The 25,379-nt window shown below is 51.2% G+C and overlaps 1 protein-coding gene across 4 annotated transcripts in view; it reads left to right on the top strand.

Moving 5' to 3' along the window:
- The window catches only part of kcnip3a (Kv channel interacting protein 3a, calsenilin), a 92,376-nt gene that overhangs the window by 14,628 nt on the left and 52,369 nt on the right, over positions 1–25,379 (top strand). Inside the window, exon 2 of one of the 4 annotated variants that reach the window (XM_088624581.1) lies at positions 2,797–2,968. In XM_088624581.1, the coding sequence (XP_088480707.1) occupies positions 2,797–2,968 (172 nt within the window). Of the gene's footprint in view, positions 1–2,684; positions 2,969–13,412; positions 14,645–25,379 lie in introns of those variants that run through there. The other 3 variants (XM_088624580.1, XM_088624584.1, XM_088624583.1) reach the window with 3 other exon arrangements.

The raw sequence follows: 25,379 nt of genomic DNA, 5'->3' as shown, positions 1-25,379 counted from the left end.
GGTGTTAGTCAGTGTGTCCCTCCGCTGTGACCTTTGACCTCTCCCGGTAGAATGATGAGGGCGGCCCTGTTCCCGGAGACATGAGGAGTGGGTACTGCGCTCTTCCTGGTTCCTGGTTCATTTGTGCGAGTTTCCCCTTGTGTCCGCTGGGCTGTTCCTGCACCGAGCGATTAGTCATCTTTAACTGATCTTTTATTAATGATGTTTTTACGTCGTTTTAATTATTCAGCGCCCTTTCCCAGTGAACTGTGGCTGGGCTTTGTAGTGCAGGTGTGCGTGTGTGGGGGGGGGGATCCCTGGACACTTCCTTGCCCCCCTGTCCCTGACACACGCACATTGACACACGCTCAGATGCGTGTGCATGCATGGCTACACACATTACTGCAGACCAGCAAGGACTCACATGTTCTTTTTCCACTCAGTGTCTGGATGTCTGTGTGGACAGTGTCTGTGTGCAGTTTGGGTGGTATGTGTGTGTCTGTGTGTAGTGTGGACAGTGTCTGTGTGCAGTTTAGGTGGTGTGTGTGTGTCTGTGTGTAGTGTGGACAGTGTCTGTGTGCAGTTTGGGTGGTGTGTGTGTGTCTGTGTGTAGTGTGGACAGTGTCTGTGTGCAGTTTGGGTGGTGCATGTGTGTCTGTGCGCAGTGTGGACAGTGTCTGTGTGCAGTTTGGGTGGTGTGTGTGTGTCTGTGCGCAGTGTGGACAGTGTCTGTGTGCAGTTTGGGTGGGGTGTGTGTCTTTGTGCAGTTTGGGTGGGGTGTGTATGTCTGTGTGCAGTGTGGACAGTGTCTGTGTGCCGTTTGGGTGGGGTGTGTGTCTTTGTGCAGTTTGGGTGGGGTGTGTATGTCTGTGTGCAGTGTGGACAGTGTCTGTGTGCCGTTTGGGTGGGGTGTGTGTCTTTGTGCAGTTTGGGTGGGGTGTGTATGTCTGTGTGCAGTGTGGACAGTGTCTGTGCAGTTTGGGTAGTGTGTGTGTGCAGTCTGTGTGTAGTGTGGACAGTGTCTGTATGTCTGTGCGCAGTGTGAACAGTGTCTGTGTGAAGTTTGGGTGGTGTGTGTGTGTCTGTGTACAGTGTGGACAGTGTCAGTGTGACTGTGTGGACAGCGTCTGTGCGCAGTGTGAACAGTGTCTGTGTACAGTTTGGGTGGTGTGTGTGTGTCTGTGTACAGTGTGGACGGTGTCATTCTGGCAGTGCTCACTGTATATCTGGAGGTGATAAGGCCACACTGTACAGGACAGTGTGTTTGTCACCTGTGTAGAATTTGTCTGCTGGAGAATTCTGGCACGTTGCCATGGCAGCCAGGCACTTGTGTATACTGATGAGATCTGAGAGGTTCATTCCAGCCCCCTCCTCAATTCTCCCCGTTAGACACACACATGCTTGCAAATGCACAAACGTGTACACGCACCCACTCGCACAGAGAAGCGTGTGGAGACTCACTCGTCACTCTGTGTGAGAGGTCTCGTGTTTTAGAATGAGCCTGATACAGTCCTGATACTCTCCTGGGCTTAGCAAGGGCCCACAGTGGGGATCTGGATTCAGGGACTGACTGCATGTGTGAAGAATATGCATGCACAGCTGTCCTTCCAGGACCGGAACAAACAAACTCACACCTCTATTGAAGAGGTGCCTTCTGTTGCCACTGAAGCCCCCTGTTAGCCCCTCTGATTCTCTTGTCGCTGCGAGCAGTGAAGAACTTGCAAAAAGCTGATCTTTGCCCTGGAAAATTAAAAATAAGAAATGCATTCCCTTCCCTGCTGATGCAGAAATAAAGTTACTTAATAATTGATCGAAAAATCAATATCTGTCCTATTTCTTTTCTAATGCTGAATTATAGCATCACATATTTGAGGAGAGGGAGTCTTGTGGGAAGGAAGTGACTCTTTTTCCCTTTTCCCCCTCTCTCCCCCCTCTCTCCTGTCTCTATCACCTCTCTCTTCCCCCTCTCTCCTGTCTCTATCACCCCTCTCTCTCTCCCCCCTCTCTCCTGTCTCTATCACCCCTCTCTCCCCCCTCTCCTGTCTCTATCACCCCTCTCTCTCTTTGTCTGTCCTGTCTCTATCACCCCTCTCTCTCTCTTTCCCTCTCCTCTATCACCCCTCTCTCTTTCCCTCTCCTGTCTCTATCACCCCTCTCTCTTTCCCTCTCCTGTCTCTATCACCCCTCTCTCTTTCTCTTTCCTGTCTCTATCACCCCTCTCTCTTTCCCTTTCCTGTCTCTATCACCCCTCTCTTTCTCTCTTTCCCTCTCCTCTTTATCACCCCTCTCTCTCTTTCCCTCTCCTGTCTCTATCACCCCTCTCTCTCTTTGTCTGTCCTGTCTCTATCACCCCTCTCTCTCTCTTTCCCTCTCCTCTATCACCCCTCTCTCTTTCCCTCTCCTGTCTCTATCACCCCTCTCTCTTTCCCTCTCCTGTCTCTATCACCCCTCTCTCTTTCCCTTTCCTGTCTCTATCACCCCTCTCTTTCTCTCTTTCCCTCTCCTCTTTATCACCCCTCTCTCTCTCTTTCCCTCTCCTGTCTCTATCACCCCTCTCTCTCTTTGTCTCTCCTGTCTCTATCACCCCTCTCTCTCTTTGTCTGTCCTGTCTCTATCACCCCTCTCTTTCTCTCTTTCCCTCTCCTCTCTTTATCACCCCTCTCTCTCTCTCTTTCCCTCTCCTGTCTCTATCACTCACTGTGGAGACCTCTCTCTCTTCCCTCCCTCTCTCCCTGTCTTCGTCACCCCTCTCTCTCCCGTTCCCTCCTCTCCTCCCCCCTTGTTTCTCCCCGGCTCTGCCCTGCTGTGGGCCAGGAGCAGCGGAAGGCTGTGGACGGGAGCCTGCTGGGCGATGCCAACGGGGTGGAGCCCAGCCCGGGCGGGAAGAAGGACAGCGGGAAGTGGCAGAAGCCCCGCCTCTCCCGGAAGACCCTGATGAAGTGCTGCCTGGTCAAGTGGATCATCGCCAGCACCGCCCCAGAGGGGCCAGGTGGGTGGCGCTGTCTGCCGGGACAGTGAGTTTTCAATCCAACGGTTCCTCATTGAGGTGGTAGGAGCTAGTCCGGCCCCCCCCCGGTATCCTGGTTTTGGAAAACCAGATTCTAGTTGTGCGGCTGTGGGCCTGTAGTCAGTGTACAGAGACTGTGCAGCTGTGGGCCTGTAGTCAGTGTACAGAGACTGTGTGCGGCTGTGGGCCTGTAGTCAGTGTACAGAGACTGTGCAGCTGTGGGCCTGTAGTCAGTGTACAGAGACTGTGTGCGGCTGTGGGCCTGTAGTCAGTGTACAGAGACTGTGTGCGGCTGTGGGCCTGTAGTCAGTGTACAGAGACTGTGTGCGGCTGTGGGCCTGTAGTCAGTGTACAGAGACTGTGTGCGGCTGTGGGCCTGTAGTCAGTGTAGAGACTGTGTGCGGCTGTGGGCCTGTAGTCAGTGTAGAGAGACTGTGTGCAGCTGTGGGCCTGTAGTCAGTGTACAGAGACTGTGTGCGGCTGTGGGCCTGTAGTCAGTGTAGAGACTGTGTGCGGCTGTGGGCCTGTAGTCAGTGTAGAGACTGTGTGCGGCTGTGGGCCTGTAGTCAGTGTACAGAGACTGTGTGCGGCTGTGGGCCTGTAGTCAGTGTAGAGACTGTGTGCAGCTGTGGGCCTGTAGTCAGTGTACAGAGGCTGTGTGCGGCTGTGGGCCTGTAGTCAGTGTAGAGACTGTGTGCAGCTGTGGGCCTGTAGTCAGTGTAGAGGCTGTGTGCGGCTGTGGGCCTGTAGTCAGTGTACAGAGGCTGTGTGCGGCTGTGGGCCTGTAGTCAGTGTACAGAGACTGTGTGCGGCTGTGGGCCTGTAGTCAGTGTACAGAGACTGTGTGCGGCTGTGGGCCTGTAGTCAGTGTACAGAGACTGTGTGCGGCTGTGGGCCTGTAGTCAGTGTAGAGACTGTGTGCAGCTGTGGGCCTGTAGTCAGTGTACAGAGACTGTGTGCAGCTGTGGGCCTGTAGTCAGTGTACAGAGACTGTGTGCGGCTGTGGGCCTGTAGTCAGTGTAGAGACTGTGTGCGGCTGTGGGCCTGTAGTCAGTGTAGAGACTGTGTGCGGCTGTGGGCCTGTAGTCAGTGTAGAGACTGTGTGCAGCTGTGGGCCTGTAGTCAGTGTAGAGACTGTGTGCAGCTGTGGGCCTGTAGTCAGTGTAGAGACTGTGTGCAGCTGTGGGCCTGTAGTCAGTGTACAGAGGCTGTGTGCAGCTGTGGGCCTGTAGTCAGTGTACAGAGACTGTGTGCGGCTGTGGGCCTGTAGTCAGTGTACAGAGGCTGTGTGCGGCTGTGGGCCTGTAGTCAGTGTAGAGACTGTGTGCGGCTGTGGGCTTGTAGTCAGTGTAGAGGCTGTGTGCGGCTGTGGGCCTGTAGTCAGTGTACAGAGACTGTGTGCAGCTGTGGGCCTCTAGTCAGTGTACAGATGCTGTGTGCGGCTGTGGGCCTGTAGTCAGTGTACAGAGGCTGTGTGCGGCTGTGGGCCTGTAGTCAGTGTACAGAGGCTGTGTGCGGCTGTGGGCCTGTAGTCAGTGTACAGAGGCTGTGTGCGGCTGTGGGCCTGTAGTCAGTGTAGAGACTGTGTGCGGCTGTGGGCTTGTAGTCAGTGTAGAGACTGTGTGCAGCTGTGGGCCTGTAGTCAGTGTACAGAGGCTGTGTGCGGCTGTGGGCCTGTAGTCAGTGTAGAGACTGTGTGCAGCTGTGGGCCTGTAGTCAGTGTAGAGGCTGTGTGCGGCTGTGGGCCTGTAGTCAGTGTACAGAGGCTGTGTGCGGCTGTGGGCCTGTAGTCAGTGTAGAGAGACTGTGTGCGGCTGTGGGCCTGTAGTCAGTGTACAGAGACTGTGCAGCTGTGGGCCTGTAGTCAGTGTACAGAGGCTGTGCAGCTGTGGGCCTGTAGTCAGTGTACAGAGGCTGTGCAGCTGTGGGCCTGTAGTCAGTGTACAGAGGCTGTGTGCAGCTGTGGGCCTGTAGTCAGTGTAGAGGCTGTGTGCAGCTGTGGGCCTGTAGTCAGTGTAGAGGCTGTGTGCGGCTGTGGGCCTGTAGTCGGGGTACAGAGGCTGTGCGGCTCTGTGTCTCAGTGTTCTCAGTGTTGAGCTCCAGTCAGATGTGCACAACAAGCAGAAAACGAGTCTCAGACAAACAGTGAAAGGAGCCCGATGAAGCGCAGCAGATTGACTCGCGTGTGTGAGTGAGGGGAGGGCACCAGTTTATAATTAACCCTTCTTTGCCACCTCAGCCGGAACGTCTGATTTACTGCCGCCTGGCCTCCTTCCCTCCCCCAGTTTTAAAGACATGTGCCCGGGACACGTCAATTATTGATGGCGTGCCTCGTGTGCGGCGAGGCTGAGGTGATGTGAGCCCGGCCAGCGCAAGGTGACCAGGCTGAGCTCCCCTCCCTTGACAGACACTTCCAGGCCGGAGCTGGGGTGTCAGTGTCGTGGAAGGGCTAGCCACGATGAATCTTTCATAGCGCCTATTTCAAAAGAAGGATGGCTCTGGCGGCTATCCCTGTAAGAGACTGCAAGAGCCACTCTGATTTCAGGAGGGTTTGATCCGCTCCTGCACCACGTTTCCCCGTTAGTGTAGTGGTGAGTATCCCTGCCTGTCGCAGACCAGGGTTCGATTCCCCGACGGGGAGTTGCTCTTTTAAGCCAGCAGCCATCTCACCCTGCAGCTCCCAGCTGGCAGCCCACTGGAGCTCAGCAGGTGTGAGCCTGGTCAGTACCTGGATGGGAGACCTCCTGGGAAAAGCTAAGGTTGCTGCTGGAAGAGGTGTTAGTGGGGCCAGCAGGGGGGTCACTCTATACACTATACTGGAAAAAGGCTCTGTCCTTCAGATGAGATGTAAAACCAAGGTCCTGACTCTTTATTGATTAAAAATCCCAGGGTGTCTCTTGAAAAGAGTAGGGGTGTAACCCTGGTATCCAGGCCAAATTTCCCCCTGGCCTTTACCAATCACGGCCTCCTAACAATCCCCATCTCTGAACTGGTTTCATCACTCTGTTCTCCTCCCCACTGAGAGCTGGTGTGTGGTGAGCAGACTGGAGCATCATCCAGGTGAGGGCTGCACACTGGTGGTGGTGGTGGTGGAGGGGAGTCCCTATTACCTGTAAAGCGCTTTGAGTGGAGTGTCCAGACAAGCGCTATAGAAGTGTAAGGATTATTATTATTAGCATGTAGCTGTCAAGGATCATTGTTCACACACTCTCAGGGCTTGATTAAGCCAATGAACTGACTACATTGATGAGCCCTCACGTGTGTACCAAGGGACTCTGCAGAACCACGGACGGCCTCTGTTCTGGATCACTGCGGTCTTCTTTCAAAACTGGCCCGCAGAGGAGAGAGGCTCAGACTCAGGGAATGCCCCATGAAGGCCCAGAGCTGTCCTGAGCCCTGGACAGAGGTCCAGGACAATAGGACCGAGGGATGTCTAAGTACGCTCTTGCAGTCTTGAGCAGTAGCCAGGTGTGAGCAGCCTGCAGACAACGGCTTTCGTGAGCACCAGAGAATAAGGTGGAAGGGATCAGGCCGAGCCTCAACTACCTGAGCCCAGGATAAGTAAGCTCCCTTTTAATTTTTAATAAAGACATGCGTGCTGATAAGGTTTTAATACCGGGAGAGTGGAATTGTCAAAATGCTGAAAACCAGCAACTGCTTAAATATTTACACAAGCTTGATCATTCTAGCTGGAGGCTGTGCCGTCCCAGCAGAGCACATGGCACTGTTTACTCACATCCACCAGCGCCCTCTGGCGTCCATACTTATACTTGCAGCATCGGTTTTTTTAATATGTGTCCTCTGGCGCCCCCCCGTGCTTCACTTTGATATTTGTTTTCAGTCTGGTCGTGTAAACCAGGGTTGGCCCCCTATGGCACTTGTTTGCGTATCAGTTCGGGGCTTTGCACCTTCCAATAAGTTAAGCACTGAATTGATTCTTATTTCTTAATGAGCCCAGGGGTCACAGATCACTTCTATAATTAAGGATCAGCTGCAGCAAGGACTTACAAAAGTCATGGAATTCACCTGCTTAAGCGGACTGCCTCTGGTCCAAACCATGACTTGGGGCCCTGCTTGCTTGCTTTCTGTAAGAGGTGAGCAGGTCCCGTAATCAATACATCTGCTCAGGCGTCCCAGCTCCCTCTGTGTCATGAAACCGTGGGGAGAAAGAATTGCCAATTCTCAGGCCTACATTTAAAAAAGAAATAAAACAGCCTAACTTTAAAGTCCACGCCACAGCGCCGTGCTTCACTACAGCCAATACTGTACGAGTAACGCCTGAGCCCGCAGTGCTGGTGTAATGTGCTGGCCATAGATCTCTGACCCCACAGCAAGTCCAAATACAGAGTGTACCTGTGGCCCTAACAGCTGTACTGATGAGAAACGTGGAAAAATGGGCTCTGGCTCCAACAGAACTCTCATCATAATAATAATAATAATAATAATATTCCTTACACTTATATAGCCCTTTTCTGGACACTCCACTCAAAGCACTTTACAGGTAATGGGGACTCCCCTCCACCTCCACCATGTGCAGCCCCACCTGGATGATGGGGATTATTAGGAGGCCATGATTGGTAAGGGCCAGGGGGAAGTTTGCCTGGACACCGGGGTTACACCTCTACTCTTTTCGAGAAACGCCCTGGGATTTTTAGTGCCCACAGAGAGTCAGGGCCTCAGTTTTTCGTCTCATCTGAAGGACGGAGCCTTTTTACACTATAGTGGCCCCGTCACTGTCCTGGGGCATTAGGACCCACACAGACTGCAGGGTGAGCGCCCCCTGCTGGCCCCACTAACACCTCTTCCAGCAGCAGCCTCAGCTTTCCCAGGCGTCTCCCATCGAGGTACTGGCCAGGCTCACACCTGCTGAGCTCCAGTGGGGATGCAGGGAGATATGGCTGGTAGTTTAAGAACTGGCTTGTCAGAGGTATCTGAAGGATAGGCGTGGGCTCTGTGGGGGCTGAGCAGCGAGAAGGCCGGTAGTCTTCAGTGCAGTGCAGGCGAGTGGAGAGGATCCCCGGCGCAGCACGGTGCAGTGTGTGCACACAGCACTGCAGCCTGCAGCGCGCAGGCTCCCCCGGCGCAGTCTGAGCAGGTGAGATCTCGGGGAGGGCCGCAGGGCGTTCCCCATGCTCCCCGGGGAAGAGAGCGAGCTGCCATCGACCGGCAGCTCGCTCCGCGTCACACTTCTCCGGCGGCAGGCTCGCGGATCGCTTCTCCTGATGTAAGCAGAAAAGGGGCCATATTTAACGTTAACGTCATGGGACCAAAATAACCTGAGACTCTGCTGCATGTGGGATTGGGGGCTGTGTAATCAAGAGCTTGCAGCTGCCAGTGAAAGCTGGAGCAGAAGGCTGGCTGCAGCTGTATCACCCTGCAGCTCCCAGCTGGCAGCACCACTGAGACCCAGCAGTTGTGAGCCTGGTCAGTACCTGGATGGGAGAAACTGGGAAAAACTAAGGCTGCTGCTGGAAGAGGTGTTAGAGGGGCCAGCAGGGGGCGCTCACCCTGTGATCCATGTGGGTCCTAATGCCCCAGTATAGTGATGGGGACACTATACTCTATAGGAGGTGCCGAAAGTCAAAGTTAAAACTGAGGTCCTGACTCTCTGTGGTCATTAAAAATCCCAGGGTGTTTCTCGAAAAGAGTAGGGGTGTAGCCCTGGTGTCCTGACCAAATTTCCCCCTGGCCCTTACCAATCATGGCCTCCTAACGATCCCCATCTCTGAACTGGCTTCATCACTCTGTTCTCCTCCCCACTGAGAGCTGGTGTGTGGTGAGCAGACTGGAGCATCATCCAGGTGGGGCTGCACACTGGTGGTGGTGGAGGGGAGTCCCCAGTACTTGTCAAAAAGCGCTTTGACTGGAGTGTCCAGAAAAGCACTATGTAACTGTAAGCGATTATTATTACTTTATTTCTTCCTCCCGTGTTCCTGTGCGCAGTACTCGTTTCAACCAGGTGGAGGCCAGGGAGCGGAGAGCACAGAGAGCAGGGGGGTGGGGGACTGTGAGGGAGGCTCCGGGGAGCTGAGCTAATGGATGCTAATGTGGAATCAATGGACCTTAAGAAATGTGGAACTAAGAAGGGAGGGGGGTTGTTTGCATGTGTAGAGTGGAATGTGTGTGTTGCATGAATGAAAAATGATTCCAGATGCAGGCAGATAACACTCTTTCAAAGACATCACATATGGACATTGACAGGCGTTTCCTGGGATCTCCTGCTTTGCTGAACGTCTTATCACAGGTGTGGTTTTCTTCTCCAAGATTAATGTGGATGGCATCATAGTATACTGTGGTGTTCAGATTAGAATAGACATCAGTGTAAGATTCCACATTACATTAGAATATGTTGTGCAGCGCTTCCCAGAAGTGTTTCAGTTTGTGGTACATGAACCCCCTGAACGTTTTCCTGACGCACGGAATGATCAACACTCATTGTACATTTTGTCAACACAATCTTTTCTGCTTTCATGGCACACCTGAGATCTTTCCACTGTACGTCAGCCTGCCAAGGAACAATTTGGGAAGCACTGCACTAAAACTTTACAGATGGTACTGTACCGCAATATTACTCAATGGATTAGAGTGTGCTTCACTATTGCAAATTAGCTTACATGAAACTTCATCATCTGAATTAAGATCATACATCAGTTCATGCTGCAGTATTACAGATTAGATTAGAGTATACTGTAGTTTTGTATACATTGCTTTAGAGTGTGCTACAGTAATCCAAAAAGGATTTAGACAACCCTGGTTGGACAGTGGTCTCCATAGTAACCAATCATCTATTATGATGACTAATGTTTGCATAGGGAAGTATGTACATATGTGTGTGGACTTTGTACTTTAATTAAAAAGGTCTGAATCAAAGCAAATCTCTGCTATCTCTACTAAGCCAGGCTTGTGAAATGAAATTGTTCAAAGCATGATTATGTCAGTCTTTAATTAAGACGGCAGACTGGTGCACTAACCCCAGGTTAAAAAGAATCTTATATTTGCTGTGTAACTGTTCTGATCTAAACTGCATCCCTGAGGCGAATGCAGCTGTGTGCGGTAAGTGCTGGGGTACATAGTACCCCAGGAAAAGGGCAAAGCTGCAAAGCAGTGAAGCAATAATAATGCAATACTTTGTTTAAAACCTTCCTTAGAATAACGTAAGAACTTCAGAAAATTTACAAAAAAGAGAGGAGGCCTTTCAGACCACCTCACCCGTTTGGTAGTTGTTCTAAGGTTCTGGATAGAAAACGGGGTATCGGCTTCAACAACATGACCGGGCAGCTTGTTCCACACTCCCACAACCCTCTGTGTAAAGAAATTCCTCCTGTCCTGATTGGAGGTCTGATCCAGCCATTTTTTGAAAGAAGGCAGGGTGTCGGCTTCAACAACATGGCAGTGGAGCTTGTTCCACACTCCCACAACTCTTTGTGTAAAGACGTTCATGATTGTAAATGCAAGTCTGCACAGTTTCCCCTGAATCTCTTTAGCTCCGAAGAGAGCAGACTGCAAGCATCTTTGATTCAGGTGTCCAGACTCCTCAACGGCCCCACCCCTTGGGTTGACATGGAAAATACTTTGAGCTCAGTCCACGTGGAGTCTGAGCACAGGTGTCTGTGGGGCAGGGATCAGGAGATGTGTATTAGCAGGAGGAATCCGCCAGATCTCGGGGATGTTGCTGAATCCGACCCTCTGGAAGGTAGAGCTGGGATTGGAGTCTGCAGTGGATGTGCTGCTGAGCAACCAAAGGCACGAGAGGGGCTGCATGACATCATCTCGTCTCTGACCTTTGTGATGCGCTGCGTTGGTCCAGCCACAATACAGCCATCAGTCACCGGGGCAACGGGCACACGGAGAGGCATGTGGGCTTCCTGGGGCCAGGCCTTCGGGGAGGGCATTTAGCGTGGGCAGTCCCTCCGAGACCCCCAGGCACCATCAGAGAGGGGGGAGAAGGAAAGAGGGAAGCAGAGAGAGGGGCCGTTTCTCAGGGTGGTCTGTTAGTGTGTGAGTGCCCAGCCCCTCAGGCCTTCCTCCAGTAGTTGTTGTGTCTCTATAAATAGCCTGGAAGAGAGAGAGAGAGAACGGGCAAGAAGAGGGTTATCATTGTGGGAGAGGAGGGAGGGAGGAGGGGGCAGAGCAAGACCATGCAATTTGATCTCCCTCATCTTCTACATTAGTGCTGATTGCATAGCAGAGAAGGCGAAAACATCTCTTTGCTTTAAGCTCTTCGACAGACGAGTCACACTTGTTGCACATTCTGTAGCGTGTTGTGTGCTATAATGAATGTTGTGAGGCGGCTCGTGTTTCCGTCATTTCGGTATAAACTTCCTTCTCTTGATGGTGGTTTCCTGCTAATTGCACAGGCCGGTAATTGCCGTTTTTCCCGTTGGCAGCAGTAAAGTGGGATAAACGACTGGGGACGAGCCATTATCTCGTTAGCGAGAACAGAGAGGAAGGAGAGGCCGAGAGGCGGGGAGGGCGAGCAGGCTTGGGAATTATCTGCCAGAGACGCTTCAACAGGTGCACAAGACGTTTATTTCCCCTCGCTGTCCTGTCGCTGCGCCAGGGCGCTCCCACACCTCCCGCGGGAAGGCTTTGTCCGGCCCAGAGACGGACAGCCCGCACCGCAGACAGGATGAGTGCCGGGGCTGGGCTGCTCAGTGCTCCGCGCTGTAACCCTCGCTGTGTGAGTGTGGGCGCCGTGGTCCTGTGCCCTCTGCCTCGGGACAACTGCCCGTGGGTGCAGGGAGCTCTCAGAGGGGTGAACGTCTTCAGCTACTGTGAGATCAGAGGGGTGAGGCAGGCGGAGCTCAGGTCCAGGAGAGCCCCAGTCCAGCAGGGATTGTGGGTCACCCCTCACTCAGCAGGTTCTAGAGATATGGAGGGGTGAGGCAGGCAGAGCTCAGGTCCAGGAGAGCCCCAGTACAGCAGGGATTGTGGGTCACCCCTCACTCAGCAGGTTCTAGAGATATGGAGAGGTGAGGCAGGCAGAGCTCAGGTCCAGGAGAGCCCCAGTCCAGCAGGGATTGTGGGTCACCCCTCACTCAGCAGGTTCTAGAGATGTGTCCACTATGATCAGTTAAAGAGGTGAGGTGCGTGAATTTAGGGATCATTTAGCACTCTAATCTAAGTACTGTTCAGCTCTGAAGGAGTGGAGTTGTCTTATTTAAACAAATCACTTTTCCTGCTTCTAGCCGATAGGTTTTGCCTATCTTTATAAACGCCGTGACCTGTAAGAATAGCTGGACTGGTGCAGGACCTGGGTCTGTGCAGGAGCTTTGGAAATCCCTGAACTATAGTGTATTATTCTAGTAATAATAATCATAAAATTAAGTCAGTTAAACATTCATGATTTCCTGCTGTTTTGAGGGCAGAGCGCTGGTGAGTGTTCATGCAGAGGCATTGAGAGTCGCAGCAGAACAGCACAGCTTGATTTGGACGGGGTCGTATTCAGCAAAATAGTTGTACTAAAGGCCCCAGTTAAAATGTCAGTGTACAGTCGTTCTGCAGATATTCCACAGAGGCATTCATCCGTATTCAGCCACAAAGACCATGGAGTGAAGTCTCACCGACGGCAGGTCCGCGGATTTTCATCTCCTCCGGAGAGACGCAGCACCGGGAGCATCTGTGACTTAATCACGCAGTGAGCTGGTGGCAAAGCCTGGATCTGAACTGGATTTAACCTCCCGGCAATAAGCTGACCTGACAGACCGGTTCAATCAGTCTGATGCACACGGACGTTGTCCGATTATGTTTTGATTATGTTTTATTGCAAGTCCTAGTCCTCTAGGTAGACTTCCAGTCCCTGATCTTTTCTGGGGTGGGGGGATTTGAATTAGGTAGAGGGCTACACCCGCTTCCAAAGCAGCCTCACGGGTCACAGTCCTTTTCTCTCTTCCACTCCTTAGTCCTGCACCTCTCTGGCAGCCCTCTGACAAAACAAATGAGGAGGAACTGGGAGCCGTAACTCAACCAAGAGCTGCAGAGCAGCGCTCTGATTGCCAAAGGTCAGATGGCCAAAGAGAAGGAGTGCTGTGCAAACGCACCTTGGCCATTTCTCCACTACTGGGGCCAGCCGGAGAAAGCTAAATAGGGAGCACATTATAGTGGGAGAGAAGCAGCCTGCGCAGTCTGTAATGCAGTTAGTGGGGAATTAGTGACTGTTGCTATTGAGCTGGAGTGCAATTGATAGAAGACAGGCAATGGGAGCTATCTGTGGGGCAGACAGAGGAGGCTGGTTACAGACATGACCACAGGAGAGAGTGATTTAACAAGAACAGCAACCACAGCCCGCTGGGGAGGGGAGAGGGAGGGCTGGGAGAGATGGGGCAGAGAGAGGAGGAGAGAGGGGCAGAGATGGGGCAGTGAGAGGAGGAGAGAGTGGGAGAGATTGGGCAGAGAGAGGAGGAGAGAGGGGCAGAGAGAGGAGAGAGTGGGAGACATGGGGCAGAGAGTTGGATAGAGTGAGAGAGATGGGGCAGAGAGAGGAGAAGAGAGTGGGAGAGATGGGGCAGAGAGAGGAGAAGAGAGTGGGAGAGAGGGGCAGAGAGAGGAGGAGAGAGTGGGAGAGATGGGGCAGAGAGAGGAGAAGAGAGTGGGAGAGAGGAGGAGAGAGAGGAGAAGAGAGTGGGAGACATGGGCAGCTGAAGGGAAACGTGCAGAAAGGAGGCAGAAAGTGTTCTGATGGAGAGGTGAGAGCGAGGGGGAGGAACAGAGGAGAGCAGGACTGGGAAAGGGGAGGAGAATAGGGAGGGAGAGGGGAAGGAGGAGGAGATGAAATGAAATTAGAGGACATTTGTATTGTAATTGCGCAGACATGAGCAGTGTGGAGCATCATTCCTGTTAAAAAACAACCTACTACCTGGATCTCATCTTTTAATGTTACTATTATCAATAATAATAGCAAACTAGAGCTGCTGACACTGCTGAGGGTATCTCTTCGTAGCCCAGCACCTCCGGCATTGGAGCAGGTCTGTGGGAGACACTGGGAACCAATCTGCAAGACTGCTTGCGAGCTGGACTGAAAGCAGAAAAGACGTTTGGACACACGGACAGCCGGGGGAGACGGAGCGAGAGAGACACGCATTGGGGACAATCAGGAAGGAAATAAGTCTGAAGCAAGCCGACAGAGAGAACTCCCAGCCAGAGCTAAGGAAAAGTTGGGCACTGGAGGCCCCCTGAGGCCACTGCTGCGGGCTCCGGGTCCGCCAGAGGAGACTGGCCTCTCCTCGCTCTGCCCCCACACACGCACAGCGGCACTGGGGAGAGAGGGGGGGGGGCTGCATCTGTAAGAACACCCGAAAAGAGGACAGAAGTGCGTTCGAGAAGCGGCTGCGGAAGCTGATAGCCGCGCGGCGGTGTCTCCCAGGGGGCGAGAGAGAGAGAGGGAGGGAGGAGATCTCTTTGGTGGGAATTCTCAGCGGCGGGCAGGTTGTCCCAGACTCGCCCCGGCCCCGGCTCCACGCGGATTCACCCACCCGCCACCTTCGCCGTGGGGTGGGGCGGAGAGGGCAGGGCTCGCCCTGGGGTCGTTCCCGGCTGCACCTGGGGAGACTCGGACCGCCGGGAGAGGCGCCATGAGCAAGTGCAGCTCTGGGTGCAAGAGGGAGCTGGGCAGGATCATACGCTGCTTCTTCGGCTTCATCACCGGGACGCTGACACAAGGTACCGGAGCTCCCAGCTCGGCTCGGGCCGATGGCACTGAGCCGCTGCAGGGCGTCCTGGGAACTTTCTCCTGCCCTTACACCTGCTTGTGCCATGCATGTAGTCCAATCTCATTTTGAAGAAAAACAATGTTAATCTTAATCTCTAATCTGAAAAAGGAGGGTAGGTCAGTTTTCCTCACTCCTTGCTGCACGTCATTCAGCTTTTGCTGTCTTTCTTGTCACAGGTGCAGAGTAGCTTGAGAGGCTCCAACAGAGAAAGACAAATGAAACTTCTGTAGTTGAATAACACTTTTGATTCATTTCAACTTTTACTCCTTCTTAAGATATCTTATATAAATTGTGCTGATGAAGCAGAGGTTTTAATACGAACTCTGCATGCTTACCTATGCAAATGTTCTTAAAAATATCATACAATATGGTGTTGACTAAGGTGTGCAGGAGCCTGCAGCCAGTAAGACCTGGAGTGGTTCAGTCTGATGCGCACGGGGAGTCTGATTTCTGTTTGCTGCTAACTGTTCGGTGTGCTTCTTCACTGATTCTTGATGAATGCTCAGTGTATTTCTGTGATGTGTGCTGTCCTCTGTGGTGCTGATTCTTCATGATCACACACTGCTAAGTGTATTTCTGTGATATGAGCTGTCCTCTGTGGTGCTGATTCTTCATTAAGTCTCACTGCTCAGTGTATTTCTGTGATGTGAGCTGTCCTCTGTGGTGCTGATTCTTCATTAAGTCTCACTGCTCAGTGTTTTTCTGTGATGTGAGCTGTCCTCTGTGGTGCTGATTCTTCATGAAGGCTCACTGCTCAGTGTTTTTCTGTGATGTGAGCTGTCCTCTGTGGTGCTGATTCTTCATGAAGGCTCACTGCTCAGTGTATTTCTAAGATCTGAGCTGTCCTCTGTCTGTGGTTCTGAATCTTATGAACACTCAGTGCTCAGTGTATTTCTAAGATCTGAGCTGTCCTCTGTCTGTGGTGCTGAATCTTATGAACACTCAGTGCTCAGTGTATTTCTGTGATGTGAGCTGTCCTGTCTGTGGTGCTGATTCTTCATGAATGCTCACTGCTCACTGTATTTCTATGTTCACTACTCTGTGCTCATCAGGTCTAGCCTGCTTTTTTTTTATTTTAACCGGCCCAATTCTGTCTCTTATTACAAAGCCAGCTTGTGCCAAATTCCCTAAACCAGGTGGAAGAATATCATGCTGGCTCCCCCAAGGACTGCTGTGACATCTATGCTTTCACCTGTTTCTGTTTTTGTGTTTTTATTAATTGATTATGGTCTTTACATGTGTTCATTTAAGACCGTTGCAGACTCAGATTGAAAACTCTGCAGTCTGTTTCAGATCAGCCTTGTGTCTCTCATATCAAATGGAGGGGTGCAATACTTTGCTAAGATCAACCTACTTCCCACATCTGATATTAATTAATTTAAACCCACAACAGTTTTTTTGTGACATTAAAAAATACATCACACATTGTAGCTTATACAGTTTCAGTAAGCCTTGTTGTGAGAAGGTGTTAAGCAGTGATGATACTTGTTTGGAGTGATGGCTGGGGTCTGTAGCCCAGATGTTGCTTGTTCCAGTCTTGGCTATGCTGGTGGATGTCTGTGATTCCGCTAATCACAGATGGCCGGTTTTCGGGTTTTCTTTGGGTTGCAGTGCAGCAGCGATGCCATGTGGCACCTCTGACCTCTCAGTATTATCAGTGAGAGCTGGATCTGTCCTCTGTCTGATGCCTCAGCTGCCTGCGAGCAGGCAGTCTTGCAGTGTAAAGAGAAACTGGTGGTCTGAGGGTCACCTCTAGGTTGTCATCATCCTTTCTTTGCTGGTTGCAGTGAGCTGAGATGGTGATACCACTTTGATAGAACTGAGGACACATGAATAGTCTTACTGTCTTCCATCTTGTTGTAAAGCATAGGTGAAATATGCATGAAGATAAATACTGAAGGCTTGCGGTGCGATCTCTGCTATTCTAGATGTGCAGTTCAGACACCGTATGTTAAAATGTAGTATACCAATTACAGTTATTATAATGCACAGTTAGGTATTACTACTATACAGTACTTGTTAATCTATAGTCATGAGCAATATGCATTGACATACTTCCACTATAAAAACAGAAGGGCATAATTATTTTATGAAGAAACTAAAGATTATATATGTGTTTGTGTGCCTTGGAACATTGACTTTGTATTGGTAGTGCAGTGGCAAAACTCTTTGGGGAAAGACTTGTCAGATACATGGCAGTGATTAGACTACAGTGCAAGTACTATCATCTCTGGGGCCAGAAGCAAGCATGGTCAATGGTGGCTGAAGTCACTGTTGTATAATAATAATAATAATAATAATTGCTTACACTTATCTAGCGCTTTTCTGGACACTCCAGTCAAAGCGCTTTACAGGTAATGGGGACTCCCCTCCACCACCACCAGTGTGCAGCCCCACCTGGATGATGTGACGGCAGCCATAGTGCGCCAGAACACTCACCACACACCAGCTCTCAGTGGGGAGGAGAGTAGAGTAATGAAGCCAATTCAGAGATGGGGATTATTAGGAGGCCATGATTGGTAGGGGCCAATGGGAAATTTGGTCAGGACACCGGAGTTACACCCCTACTCTTTTCGAGAAACGCCCTGGGATTTTTAATGACCACAGAGAGTCAGGACCTCGGTTTTATGTCTCATCCGAAGGACGGTGCCTGTTTACAGTATATTGTCCCTGTCACTATACTGGGGCATTAGGACCCACATGGACTGCAGGGTGAGCGCCCCCTGCTGGCCCCAACGCACAGACAGACAGACACAGACAGAGGTCGTAATAGTTGCTGTGCAAAGGTCAAGGTGCAAACATCTCATGCATCTATTAGTTAAGAGTTCTAGTGTCAGAGTCCCCAAGCTTGGTCATTACACAAAATGTCCCGAATGTGCTAAAAACATCACAGCAACCTGCAAAACCTACAGGCAAAACAATCGAGCATCAGAAAGGTAGCCATGTCTTGCCAAGGTAAGAACATCAACTATCAGAGTTCAAATGCTTAATTATGTCAGTATTTTATATCCTGGTCGGGGCCATTGTTTTCACATTTGCTCGTGCAGTCCAGTTATAAACAACTGTTCTCTGGCTCATGAACTTTGAAAAGCCGATGTTGGAGTGGCTGTCTGTAGGCCATCAAGAGACGTTAGAAGGCCTGGCTGGACACATCCCTCTTCTCATTCCTCTTCCCTGCATTTGGTATGGCCACGGAGTGTACTGTCACCCCCTTGCTGGTCTGTACATGACTGGTGAACCAGCAGCTGTACAGTGATTCGCACGACAATCGACAGGGCCTCAGCTGGACCTTTTTGATGGAGGGTAGAGTATGGGCTAAGGGTGTAGTAATACTGCAGTGCCTTTCATAAGATCTTTTAGGGGCAATCTGACTGAGTGGCATTCAGTCATAATCCTTTAGGTAGCATCTTCACACCATAGGCTCTCCAGCCTGCGGTTCCTCTTGTACTGACTGCAAGAACACGTCGTCATTAGGGAGAAACCAACCTGCCTCCCAACAGTGTTCCATTCCAGATGCCTCAAGTTAGAGGGTGAGAACAGCCTCTGCAGTAACAGAGGGAATACGATGATTCTGCAGTTTTCACCTGAATCCTGGACGTGATGCTGTGACTTTGCAGATTTTATATGAGTCAAAGAGGTGATTGTAACTTTGCAGTTTTTAAAGAAGTCACAGAAGGGGCATGGTGATTTTGTAGTTTTTATATAAGTCCCAGAAGTGACACGGTGATATTGCCTCCAGCTTTTCTGCTGTCGCATGGTCCTGCAGAAGCCCTTCAGTGGCAAGATATAATTTTATAGACCTAAAGTACCACTGCCTCCATCTCCCAATCTCACAATCTCCCAATCAGCTCTCACCATTGACCCTATACTGCTTCCCTCCCTCTGTCTTTCCTACAATCCCTCAGCTCTAACCACTAGCCCACACTGCCTCCTTCTCTCTCCCAGTGTCTCAGCTCTAACCACTAACCCACACTGCCTCCTTCTCTCTCCCAGTGTCTCAGCTCTAACCACTAGCCCACACTGCCTCCTTCTCTCTCCCAGTGTCTCAGCTCTAACCACTAACCCACACTGCCTCCTTCTCTCTCCCAGTGTCTCAGCTCTAACCACTAACCCACACTGCCTCCTTCTCTCTCCCAGTGTCTCAGCTCTAACCACTAACCCACACTGCCTCCTTCTCTCTCCCAGTGTCTCAGCTCTAACCACTAGCCCACACTGCCTCCCTCTCTCTCTCCCAGTGTCTCAGCTCTAACCACTAGCCCACACTGCCTCCTTCTCTCTCCCAGTGTCTCAGCTCTAACCACTAACCCACACTGCCTCCTTCTCTCTCCCAGTGTCTCAGCTCTAACCACTAACCCACACTGCCTCCTTCTCTCTCCCAGTGTCTCAGCTCTAACCACTAACCCACACTGCCTCCTTCTCTCTCCCAGTGTCTCAGCTCTAACCACTAGCCCACACTGTCTCCCTCTCTCTCTCCCAGTGTCTCAGCTCTAACCACTAGCTCACACTGCCTCCCTCTCTCTCTCCCAGTGCCTCAGCTCTAACCACTAGCCCACACTGCCTCCCTCTCTCTCTCCCAGTCTCTCAGCTCTTACCACTAGCCCACACTGCCTCCCTCTCTCTCTCCCAGTGTCTCAGCTCTAACCACTAGCCCACACTGCCTCTCTCTCTCCCAGTGTCTCAACTCTAACCACTAGCCCACACTGCCTCCCTCTCTCTCTCCCAGTGTCTCAGCTCTAACCACTAGCCCACACTGCCTCCCTCTCTCTCTCCCAGTGTCTCAGCTCTAACCACTAGCCCACACTGTCTCCTCTCTCTCTCTTCCAGTGTCTCAGCTCTAACCACTAGCCTAGACAGCCTCCTCTTTCCTCCTTTCTCACCGCTAACACCAGACTTTCATGTCCTGATCATCAGCCCTAATGAGACTGAATCCATTATGCAAACTTAATTCTCCTAATATAATAGCCCTCTTCCCCAGACTCCCACAGCAATGCTGTGATGCACAGAGAAAGATTGTACAGGGATTTTATTTCTACCCTTCCATGTCTAGAAAGAATCTCATTGTCCCAGAAAGCGAAAGAAAAAATAAGTAAAAAATAAATTGTTTATAAATGTTTATAAATCAAATGTTTTGATTTCACACATCTATAGGAAAAACATATTGGGTGTTTGTAGTGCCTCTATTGATGAATAATTATCACTTTTAAAAATAAGGGGTGTTGTATTATGAGTATTGAACAAGCAGTGCAGTAAATTCAAATTCGTTTAGGATAATGGAGTTGTCTGCCTTGCTCAGCCTCAGGCTAAGAGATTTGTAAAGTGGGTTATGTGTGACTTAAAGAGAGCTGTTTAGCTGAGAGGTGATTAAAATCCATATTTAAACAGATGGAGTTTAAGAACAGGTTACTGAGTCGCCTGACATTTGAATGAGTCAGAAATTGTTTTAAATTGCAACTCATCCCTCAGCACTGATCACGGGCCCACACTGCCTCCCTCCTGCTCCCTGTCCCTGTTCCTATCTCTGCTCTTCTCCTTATCTCTCTCCTCAGCATTAGCCCACACTGCCTCCCTCCTGCTCCCTGTCCCTGTTCCTATCTCTGCTCTTCTCCTTATCTCTCTCCTCAGCATTAGCCCACACTGCCTCCCTCCTGCTCCCTGTCCCTGTTTCTGCTCTTCTCCTTATCTCTCTCCTCAGCATTAGCCCACACTGCCTCCCTCCTGCTCCCTGTCCCTGTTCCTATCTCTGCTCTTCTCCTTATCTCTCTCCTCAGCATTAGCCCACACTGCCTCCCTCCTGCTCCCTGTCCCTGTTCCTATCTCTGCTCTTCTCCTTATCTCTCTCCTCAGCATTAGCCCACACTGCCTCCCTCCTGCTCCCTGTCCCTGTTCCTATCTCTGCTCTTCTCCTTATCTCTCTCCTCAGCATTAGCCCACACTGCCTCCCTCCTGCTCCCTGTCCCTGTTCCTATCTCTGCTCTTCTCCTTATCTCTCTCCTCAGCATTAACCCACACAGCCTCTCTCCTGCTCCCTGTCCCTGTTCCTGTCTCTGCTCTTCTCCTTATCTCTCTCCTCAGCATTAGCCCACACTGCCTCCCTCTCCAGCATTCAGACTCAGGATTGCCTCGTTATTCATTGTGCACTCCGTCAGCAGTTACAGTGACAAGGGGAAGGACAGCCTGTACCAGTCTTCTTCATTTCCTTGCATTCCCCTACTGTCCTGTGCCAGTGAGGTGTGAAGTCTTCTCAGGGTTCACCTTGCTGTGTGAGCTGTCCTCAAGCTTCACTCTGCTTTGTGAGGTGTCTCTGGGATTCACTCTTCTGGGTGATGTGTGAACTGTCCTCAGTGGTTCACCCTGCTGTGTGAGCTGTGAAGTCTTCTCAGGGTTCACCCTGCTGCGTGAGGTGTCCTTGGGGTTCATGCTGCAGCGTGAGGTGTCCTTGGGGTTTGCGCTGCAGCGTGAGGTGTCCTTGGGGTTTGTGCTGCAGCGTGACGTGTCATTTGGGTTCACTCTGCTGTCTGAGGTGTCCTTAGGGTTTGCTCTGCTGTCTGATGTGTGCTTGGAGTTCACCCTCCTGTGTGAGGTGTTCTTGGGGTTCACTCTACAGTGAGGTGTTCTTGCGGTTCACTCGGCTGTGTGAGGTGTTCTTGGGGTTCACTGTGCCATGTGAGGTGTTTACTCTGCAGTGTGAACTCTCCTTGTGGTTCACTCTGCTGTGTGAGGTGTGAAGTCTCACCGTGTTTTGCTCTGCAATGTGGGGTGATCTTGGGGTTTGCTGGGCTGTGTGAGGTCACTCCCCTGACTGGTGATTAAATAGTTGCAGAGGAAGAGAATGGAAGAGTTAGAGAGGAAAAGGAGGAGTGCTTGGAGGAAAAGGCAAGGTAGCGTTAGAGAGAGAATGATGGGACTCTTAGTCATCTCTACCCTAACAACTAATAAATACAGGTGAGAAACAAAACGACCTTTTCACAAGCCTTTATTGAAGATCACTAAATCAACAGCGTTTGGCGATATGATCTTAGAAGATAAGAATAATGGAAAAGGAAAGTGAGTCGCAGAGAGTGATCTATCTACAGCCTCTCTGTCTGTGGCACGATTTCCCCACACACACACAGAAGCACTCCGGCCCTGTGTGTCACACACTCCATCAACACACCACGCTATTAAAGGCCGCCAATTGAGACTATGAGACTGTAGACATTAACAAACTAGGGACCCAGAAAAGGAGAGCACGAGAGAGACAGAGAGAGGAGACTTGTCACTTTATCATTGGAGCAGAGCAGCGTTTTTGTTGACAGAGACAAAAAAACAGCGTGTTCAGGAGAAAAGAACATGAGACAGAAATGCAGAATAAAGGAAAAGAAAACGAGAGATGCAGCCTGTTGTTTGTCTAAGAGACACCTTGACTCTGACAGGGAGAGGTTCAGAGAGAGGTGTGAGAGGGGGGATCAGAGAGAGGAGTGAGAGGGGGGATCAGAGAGAGGAGTGAGAGGGGTTCAGAGAGAGGAGTGAGAGGGGTTCAGAGAGAGGAGTGAGAGGGGATCAGAGAGAGGAGTGAGAGAGGGGTACAGAGAGGAGTGAGAGAGGGGGGCAGAGAGAGGAGTGAGAGAGGGGTACAGAGAGAGGAGTGAGAGGGGGACAGAGAGAGGAGTGAGAGAGGGGGACAGAGAGAGGAGTGAGAGAGGGGGACAGAGAGAGGGGTACAGAGAGAGGAGTGAGAGAGGGGTACAGAGAGAGGAGTGAGAGGGGATCAGAGAGGAGTGAGAGAGGGGGACAGAGAGAGGAGTGAGAGAGGGGATCAGAGAGAGGAGTGAGAGAGGGGTACAGAGAGAGGAGTGAGAGAGGGGATCAGAGAGAGGAGTGAGAGAGGGGGACAGAGAGAGGAGTGAGAGGGGGACAGAGAGAGGAGTGAGAGAGGGGGACAATGAGAGGGGGACAGAGAGAGGAGTGAGAGGGGTAGAGAGAGAGGAGTGAGAGGGGTAGAGAGAGAGGAGTGAGAGAGGGGATCAGAGAGAGGAGTGAGAGAGGGGGACAGAGAGAGGAGTGAGAGGGGTACAGAGAGAGGAGTGAGAGAGGGGGACAGAGAGAGGAGTGAGAGAGGGGGACAGAGAGAGGAGTGAGAGAGGGGTACAGAGAGAGGAGTGAGAGGGGTACAGAGAGAGGAGTGAGAGGGGATCAGAGAGAGGAGTGAGAGAGGGGGACAGAGAGAGGAGTGAGAGGGGTACAGAGAGAGGAGTGAGAGGGGTACAGAGAGAGGAGTGAGAGGGGTACAGAGAGATGAGTGAGAGAGGGGTACAGAGAGAGGAGTGAGGGAGGTACAGAGAGAGGAAGGGAGTGAGAGAGGGGTACAGAGAGAGGAGTGAGAGAGGGGTACAGAGAGAGGAGTGAGGGAGGTACAGAGAGAGGAGTGAGAGAGGGGTACAGAGAGAGGAGTGTGAGGGGTACAGAGAGAGGAGTGAGGGAGGTACAGAGAGAGGAAGGGAGTGAGAGGGGTACAGAGAGAGGAGTGAGAGGGGTACAGAGAGAAGAGTGAGAGAGGGGGACAGAGAGAGGAGTGAGAGAGGGGTACAGAGAGAGGCGAAACGTGTTTACACAAAGGGTTGTGGGGGTATGGAACAAGCTACCCAGCCATTTTGTTGAGTCTGAAAACCTGACTAATTGCAAGACATGTCCAGATGGGACATTGAATGGAGAGACAGAGGGAAGAGTAAAGGAGAGGGAGAAGGGAGACAGGAAGAGAAGGTAGTGGAGGAAGGAGAGGAAGATGGGGGTGAGCATGTGAGAGAGATGGAGAATGGGGTACAGGGAGGTGTGATTTAGTAAATCCACAGTCTTTGTCCTCCTTTGTCCGCTTGGTTAATCTCTTCTGAGAGTGTGGAATTCCTGTCCCATTATACTCAAGTGGCTGCCATAAAAAATGGGGATTTTTAACTTCCTCCCTCAAGCCCTTGGTCTGTCCTCTGTAGAAGGAACTGGCTGCTGTATTTTATTGGTGGCTGTCTGACAGGGCTATGACCTCTGAGACTGCTGTGCAAATTGAAGAAAAAACAAACAGGTCAGCTCTATAGAACTGACAGAGAGTAAGAGGGGTGTACAGTGTGACACAGAGAGAGCAGTCCAGAGAGAGATACAGAGTGACTGAGGGAGAACAGAGAGACTGATAGAGGCAGTGAGGTCTTGTGATTAGAGCAGAGAGACTGATAGAGGCAGTGTGGGCTTGTGATTAGAGCAGAGACTGTGATAGAGGCAGTGTGGGCTTGTGAATAGAGCAGAGACTGATAAAGGCAGTGTGGGCTTGTGATTGGAGCAGAGAGACTGATAGAGGCAGTGTGGACTTGTGATTAGAGCAGAGAGACTGATAGAGGCAGTGTGGGCTTGTGATTGGAGCAGAGAGACTGATAGAGGCAGTGTGGACTTGTGATTGGAGCAGAGAGACTGATAGAGGCAGTGTGGGCTTGTGATTAGAGCAGAGAGACTGATAGAGGCAGTGTGGACTTGTGATTGGAGCAGAGAGACTGATAGAGGCAGTGTGGGCTTGTGATTGGAGCAGAGAGACTGATAGAGCCAGTGTGGACTTGTGATTAGAGCAGAGAGACTGTGATAGAGGCAGTGTGGGCTTGTGATTAGAGCAGAGAGACTGATAGAGGCAGTGTGGACTTGTGATTAGAGCAGAGAGACTGATAGAGGCAGTGTGGACTTGTGATTAGAGCAGAGAGACTGATAGAGGCAGTGTGGGCTTGTGATTGGAGCAGAGAGACTGATAGAGGCAGTGTGGACTTGTGATTGGAGCAGAGAGACTGATAGAGGCAGTGTGGACTTGTGATTAGAGCAGAGAGACTGATAGAGGCAGTGTGGGCTTGTGATTGGAGCAGAGACTGTGATAGAGGCAGTGTGGGCCTGTGATTGGAGCAGAGAGACTGATAGAGGCAGTGTGGGCTTGTGATTGGAGCAGAGAGACTGATAGAGGCAGTGTGGGCTTGTGATTAGAGCAGAGACTGTGATAGAGGCAGTGTGGGCCTGTGATTGGAGCAGAGAGACTGATAGAGGCAGTGTGGGCTTGTGATTAGAGCAGAGACTGTGATAGAGGCAGTGTGGGCTTGTGATTAGAGCAGAGACTGATAAAGGCAGTGTGGGCTTGTGATTGGAGCAGAGAGACTGATAGAGGCAGTGTGGACTTGTGATTAGAGCAGAGAGACTGTGATAGAGGCAGTGTGGGCTTGTGATTGGAGCAGAGACTGTGATAGAGGCAGTGTGGGCCTGTGATTGGAGCAGAGAGACTGATAGAGGCAGTGTGGACTTGTGATTGGAGCAGAGACTGTGATAGAGGCAGTGTGGGCTTGTGATTAGAGCAGAGAGACTGTGATAGAGGCAGTGTGGGCTTGTGATTAGAGCAGATAGTGATACAGGCAGTGTGGGCTTGTGATTGGAGCAGAGAGACTGATAGAGGCAGTGTGGGCTTGTGATTGGAGCAGAGACTGTGATAGAGGCAGTGTGGGCTTGTGATTGGAGCAGAGAGACTGATAGAGGCAGTGTGGGCTTGTGATTAGAGCAGAGACTGATAGAGGCAGTGTGGGCTTGTGATTGGAGCAGAGAGACTGATAGAGGCAGTGTGGACTTGTGATTAGAGCAGAGAGACTGATAGAGGCAGTGTGGGCTTGTGATTGGAGCAGAGAGACTGATAGAGGCAG

This window comes from Lepisosteus platostomus, chromosome 3 (assembly GCF_059453375.1).
Source record: "Lepisosteus platostomus isolate fLepPlt1 chromosome 3, fLepPlt1.hap1, whole genome shotgun sequence".
Classification (NCBI taxonomy): domain Eukaryota; kingdom Metazoa; phylum Chordata; class Actinopteri; order Semionotiformes; family Lepisosteidae; genus Lepisosteus; species Lepisosteus platostomus.
The sequence above is the reverse complement of the archived record's forward strand: the minus strand, read 5'-3'. Positions and strand labels throughout refer to the sequence as shown.